At 30.7% G+C, this 6,934-nt stretch overlaps 1 protein-coding gene across 1 annotated transcript; it reads left to right on the top strand.

Moving 5' to 3' along the window:
* Positions 1 to 2,616, top strand: LOC107472962 (F-box/kelch-repeat protein At3g61590). The gene is made up of 2 exons (XM_016092485.3): positions 1 to 104; positions 1,223 to 2,616. The coding sequence occupies exon 2, from the start codon at positions 1,239 to 1,241 to the stop codon at positions 2,454 to 2,456; it is 1,218 nt and encodes a 405-aa protein (XP_015947971.1). The 5' UTR covers positions 1 to 104; positions 1,223 to 1,238; the 3' UTR covers positions 2,457 to 2,616.
* The last annotated feature ends 4,318 nt before the right edge of the window (positions 2,617 to 6,934 follow it).

Here is a 6,934-nt window from a genome sequence, read left to right as displayed (position 1 = left end):
TTTTCCATTCCTTATTTCCTTCTTCTCTCTCTTGGTTTTTTCTGCACAATCCGCAAAACCAGCTGAATCAGCTCACACTGGTTCAAGAGCCTCACGAAGAAAAGGTAGATTCATCTCTCTCTCTCTCGCTATCTCTCTCAAATGAGACTTCATCTTTTGAATTCCCAAAAATGTTAGCTTTTTTCTTATTTGATTTTCCCCAATTTTTTTATGTTTTTGTAAAAAGCTTTCATTTTGTGTGTGTTTTCTGTGTTCATTGATCTGTATATGTTTTCTGGAGTTTGATGTTTGATGGTTTTTGTTTCTTCTGATGATTGGTGTCCTCAGGATCGTGTTTGTTTTAATGGGTTGTTTAACTGTTTGATTTTTTTTTTTTCTTTTGATACTGTTTTTTTGTTGTTTGAATCATGGTGTAGGGTTTGAAGCTGAAGGTTATTGTTTGCCTCAAATGCTGTTTCTTATACAGAACTAAGAAAACAAAAAAAGATGTTTTTTATTTTCTTTTTTTCCTTAAAATGTTGGATTTTCAGCACCATTTTCTCTCAAGGAATCAGCTACTTGCAATGCCCTTTCTCTTTGTGAGGCATTCGGAGTTTAGTTTTATATTTTTTCACCTTTTATTTTGTTACTTTCTTCTGTTTGATAAAAGTCCCCTATGGTTTATTCTTTCTTAGTTCTATTTTATGATCAAATTTCTAAGCTAAATCAAAGCATGTAGATTTTGTTTGTTCCTTTGGTGTTGGTTATTTCTGTGGTTAGCTGAGAATGATTTTGTATATAATATCAAAATTTGTGGGAAATATCACCTTTTTGCTAAGTTGTTTCATATGGTTTTTGTTTTTCAACCATTTAGTATATGCAACAAGAATTTTGTGGTTGATACTAACATGCTGTGCAACATACTACTAATGTTTGTTTCTAAACATCAAATAATTTTATATTTTTCGTTTGGCTAGTTGATGAATCTGAGAATTTCAATTGTTGCAACTTTATTGTTGAAAGGAGGAGATTTTTCTATATCTGTCTTGTTTTTTTGGTAAAATCTGAAGTTTATGCCTTTATTGTCTTTTATCTGATTCATGAAGTTTTCTGTTCTGTTTTTTGTGCTTCTGATCATGGGGTTTGAATCTAGTATAGCTATAACTATTTTTCATGGATTTGTTTATTATCTTGTGTTATGATGCTTAATTGACTGGGACCTGTTAAATATAATCATTATTAGGCCTTTACTAGCAATTATGGCGGGAGAAACATCATGGGTCAGTCACTTCTACGATGACTCGCGAAGGGAGATTAGGGACTGGGATTCATTTTCAGAAGTTGGCGAGGAAGGTGACAAAGAAGTAGCAGCTGTTTCTGTGGACAGCATTTTGCCGGACGAATTGGTGGAACGGATCTTAGCCTATCTGCCGGTTGCTAGCATTTTCAGAGCTGGTTCTGTGTGCAAAAGATGGTATGAGATCGTCACTTCCGGACGGTTTTTATGGAACCTGTCCCATGTGCTACCACAGAAACCTTGGTACTTCATGTTCACTAATTCTGATGAACCAACTGGTTATGCTTATGATCCCATCCTTCGGAAATGGTATAACATTGAACTACCCTGCATCGACAATTCTAACTGGTTCATTGCTTCGTCGCATGGTTTAGTTTGCTTCATGGACAATGGAAGCAGAAGCGAATTGTGCATGTGTAACCCCATTACTAAAAGATGCAGGAAGCTCCAGGAGCCTTCGGGTTTTCCCTTTTCTGATTACAGTGCATTAGCAATGTCTGTCAACCGGGAATCCCACAAATATACTGTAGCAATTGTAAAATCTAGGCAAGTCCCGGATAACTTTTTCATGTGGGATATCTCGATTCATTTATACAATTCAGAGAATGCGACCTGGGCAACGGCTTTAACTGAGATTTTGCTGGGGTGGAGAGGTGGCGATGAGAGTGTGATATGCAATGGCGTGCTTTACTTTTTAGTTTACTCAACTGGGGGTGGCATACCGGACAGTCGTCATGCTCTTATCTCATATAACATCTCCAACCGATCTTCGCAAGGCAGCTTGAGAAGGAACTTCATTCCGGTTCCTTGCTCTCTAACGTGCGGCCGTCTGATGAATCTGAAGGAGAAGCTTGTAATGGTGGGAGGGATCGGTAAGCAAGATCGTCCCGACATCATTAAAGGAATTGGAATCTGGGTTCTAAATGATCAGAAGTGGGAAGAGATTGTTCGAATGCCCCACAAATACTTCCAAGGCTTCGGCGAGTTGGATGATGTTTTCGCGAGCAGTGGAACGGACGATATAATCTACATTCAAAGTTATGGATCTCCAGCACTTCTGACATACGACATGAACATTAAACAATGGAAATGGTCACAGAAATGCCCTGTTTTGAAGAGGTTCCCGCTGCAGCTCTTCACTGGTTTTTGCTTTGAGCCTAGGCTTGAAATATCTCCATAGCTTTCTCTGATTCTCTCCAATACAACAATCACAAGCTGCTGTTGACTCCGTGTCTATGATTTTCTGCCATTTTTACTCTTAATATGATTTCCGTGTTCTTAACAATCCATACACAGTGTACTTGCTGATCAAGTTGGTTATTCAGGATATTGGAATATTATTACAGCATCTTAAAAATACAAGAGATTTCTTACACCATTTTAATTCTCTCTGTTTATGCACTTTCCTCTAACAAGAATATCACTTCTTCACTGGAAAGATGGCTCTTTTTTTCTTTGATTGATTAAGACAAACTAAAAACTACACCAAAATATAGTGTCCTTTAGAACCTAACACTGTCTGTCTTGCACTGCTTTAAGAATTTGTAATTAGATTCAACTATCTTTATCACTTTCCACAACTAATTGGAGTCTTATATGTAGAAAATTAAGTGCTAAGGTAAAATATATCCTTGAGCAAAATAAAATTGTTCCTCAAAATTTAAATATAACATTTGTATTTAAAATTATAATTTTTAGTAGTGACATATAAATTTGTAGGTTCAAAAATTTAAATATGGAATTGGGACAATCTATTTTATCTTTTTTTTTTTTATAATTTTCAAGTTGTGAAAAGCAATATGCAATTTTTTTTATTCATAATAGAACAACTTATATCTCTGTATGTCACTTTAGTCACTTATTTTGGTGAATTACATCATCTAAAAAATTGTTTAAAAATTAATATTTAAAATTTGTATTTTATTTTTGTTAAAATTTAGAAAGTTAGATGTGGGGTTTACTCTAAATTTGTAGAGGGACACAAGTCATAACTTTGTTATCCGTACGGTCCTTTAATGATATATTGAATGGACTTTAAGGAAGCCTTTGTTTTTATATAGTTTCATATAACATGAAATCTCCTTTGATTTATTGAAGAGCCAATGAGCAAGTTAATGCTCACAGTCTAAGATTACACACACACCCACCATTGTTGTGCAATGTGTTAATGAGTGACTGAGTGTGGTGGGTGTGTGTTGTCCGTACAACCCCATTATTTTATTTTAATCCATTTATTTATTAATTTTTTTTTTGCCAACTAGAAAGGTGAAAACCTGCTCCTTTGATGACTTATATATGGTTGGTGGAGAAGTGAGGTCCACGCCTGCTCTATATCATAACATATATATAGGTGAATTTAGTTTGAAGGGTTTGATTTTGATGTACCGACAGAGTAAAACGACATGCAATTATATTTGTTCTTTTTTAATGATTATTTATGTTGTTAATATAAAATATAGTTATTTTTATTGATGTGACATTATGTAATTAGATGTATATATAAAATTATTTTATATTGACAGTATATTAAAATTAAATTATAATTTTAATTAATTTATTTTGCTTGGTGGTGGAGATGTGACAAATAAAGGGTTATATAAAAGGCTATGAATTCATTTGAAAATGGCCATCACTTCCCAACAATGGTTAGAATATTCAAATGGCTTCTCAAAGGGTATGGGGATTGTGATGGGAGTTGTTGCCGGTTAATGTGATTTATGTGGTTCATTCACAATAGACCAAATGAGTCACATCCCATTAGAGTTTGGCAATGACCTAATTTTTTTTGTTTGTCCATGCGGTATCTTCTAGTTCGACAGGTCAAGAATTAATTTATTGCAAATCTAAACTTTATTTAAGAATCTGTTGTTAGCTAATAAATAACTGCATGCACAAAACAAATTTCAATCTTAAGTGAACGAATGAATTGACTATTTAATCAACCCAAGTTGGTTGACAATGACCTAATTTAATTAAGTATTTTGTGCACTTTAAAAATTATGGTACATTAATTTCCAATTGTCTTTTGTGTGTACTAACTACTAAAAATCAGTTACTAACCAATTAGTTACTAACCAATTACTGTGTATAAAAGTATGTATTTGATATTTTGTAATTTTTTATATACTATTATGAGAAAATTTGATTACTAGATTATTGTAAATTTGATTATTCTAATTCTACTATAACATATTTGATTATTCTGATAATTGATTAGTTATTTAGTTAAAGAAATCGTGAATCAACAAGTATAAATAATTATAAATATATAATAGATAATTTAGTATCTGTTTTTTAGTATATATAAAACTTATTATTATTTTTTATACATAGAGTTGTTCATAATTACTTTTTAAAACATTAAAAAAGGTGTGTTAATTTGATATACAAAATAAAATTAATACAAATAATGCGTCTCATTTTACTATTTTGTCATGTTGATGGGTATTTATAAACATTTTCAAGTTGATTATATACTTTGGTACAAATTATTGTATACAGATATGATTAACATTTTTAATATAAGTTTTCCCAAAGTATGTTCATAGTTTCAAATTTGATATGTTGATAACACTAATTAAAAATCAACTATGTTATATGAACATAAAAAAATCAACTATTAAATTAGATATTTGTATAAAATATATATTAAAATATAAAATAATATTAAAATTCAAAAAAATAAAGGTAAAAAACATTTACAATAAACAAAAAAAAATTGAATAATTTTGGTAAATTAAAAATTGATTTCTATACTTATTCTATTAAGTGTACTATTATTTAAAATTTAAAGAAGCTTAATATATATTTTTAAAAATAAAGAAGAGTCAAATACAATGATCTTCAAATATCACTAATGATGGATGTAACACCCTAAATCTTATTATTAATTGTCTTCAAATATCATGTTGCTTTTTTATGAAGGGAGTCAGTCCCTTCTAAAGGGAAGAAAACACTTGCTTAATATGTTCTTCTCAATTGGTAGGTCCTAAGCTTTTTCTTCTTCATGAACGTTTATGGCAATGTTGCTTTGTTTTAGTTTTTGTTGGGTCATATCATTTCTCTGACTTTGCTCTTAAAACATAAAAAGTTAAAATGTGCTTTTAAGTATATGATGGTGAATTAGTACTATTATTTGTGGGGTCAAAAATCAATGCTCTTCTAAATAAATAAATAAATAAATAAAATGCAAGATTCAAATCCTCTCCTAAAGGCTAAAGGTAAGAAAAGAATCTCAATTAACCAATATATATGAGTTTAATTTTGATACATTGACACTGTAAAACGTTTTACGCAGTTGTTCAATTACATTTGTTTTTTTGGATGACCATTTACGCAGTCAATATAAAAAGTAATTATTTTTGTTGATATGTCGTTACGTAATTAGATACACGTGTAAAACTACTTTATACTCCTCGAGTATATTTTCCCATAAAAAGAGAAAAAAAAAAACCTAGAGGGCCACCTTCCCCATGATTTATACTATAGTCTATAGATTGTGAAGTGCTGTTTATATAATTGATGACATGCAACTCAATCATTGCCCTTTAGATTTGGCAAACTTTCATTGACATGAAATTTTGTAACAGCTCACCCTTTCCAATGATGTAATACCTAGTAGATTTGCTACACAAGAATTTCATGTGATGAACCAAGCACTGTCATGTGATGACAATGTTCATCACCTTTTATTATTGTAAAAGTTGCAAAATTTCAACCTCAAAACATTGTAACATAACATTAGTTTTATGTAGTATGTTTTTGTGATGATAGCCTTGTTAAGCTAGCTAAACTCTTATTTTAAAACAAAGAAAAAAGTTACTTATTTCAATATTTTATTATTTATTTCATAATTCTAATGAAAAAAATCGATGTAGTCTGGTTGATATTTGGTTTTAAAATCTGAATAGATGATTTAAAACCCTAAATCGTATGTTACGACAAATTTAGCCTGAAATATTAGAAATCTAGAAGTTAATGTCACTAGTTTAAAACAAAAATTATTTAGTAATATCATTTATTATTATCTAAATCTTAAATTCTAAAAAGTGAACACATTAGTAGAGTGAAAATTTAAAAGGAGTTAAAATGTGCTCACTTTAAAAAAGTAAAATAAAAATAATATTTTAGAGGCACCCAACATGTGAATGCCAAACACTAAAAGGGTCCTTTTCTTGCATCTTTATCTTTCTAATATTGGGCCCTTGTTCTTCTACTTTAATGAATAGGCCATTGCTGGTTTTTTATTTTTTTTCTTGACCCTTGGATGATTCATTGATTCACTTCACTTTTTCCATAAGCTTTATTGAATTAAAAATATTGGATTAAAAAATAGTTAAGTTTGATGCATAGCCTAGGTGTTAGACAGTTAGTGCAAACTTTTAGAAATCATTATTCATCTACCATAAAAAAAAAGAAGAAACTATTATCCATGATATTGTAATGCATGATTAAACATTAAATAAAAAACATTTTAAGATATCAATTTGTTAAAAAACCCCTCAACTTTTTTGGGTTTTTAAGGCCCATAAAATTAAAGATACTTCTTATTAAAAATGTGACCAATATAAAGCCCATTTGAGTTGGGCCTTTGTTTCCTCTTGTAATGCCCAATGGGGATACATTGAATTTATGGTTTACTATAATGTAGGGCTTCCT

The sequence above is a fragment of the Arachis duranensis genome, chromosome 2 (assembly GCF_000817695.3).
Source record: "Arachis duranensis cultivar V14167 chromosome 2, aradu.V14167.gnm2.J7QH, whole genome shotgun sequence".
NCBI classification, from domain to species: domain Eukaryota; kingdom Viridiplantae; phylum Streptophyta; class Magnoliopsida; order Fabales; family Fabaceae; genus Arachis; species Arachis duranensis.
This window is presented reverse-complemented; position numbering and strand designations above follow the sequence as displayed.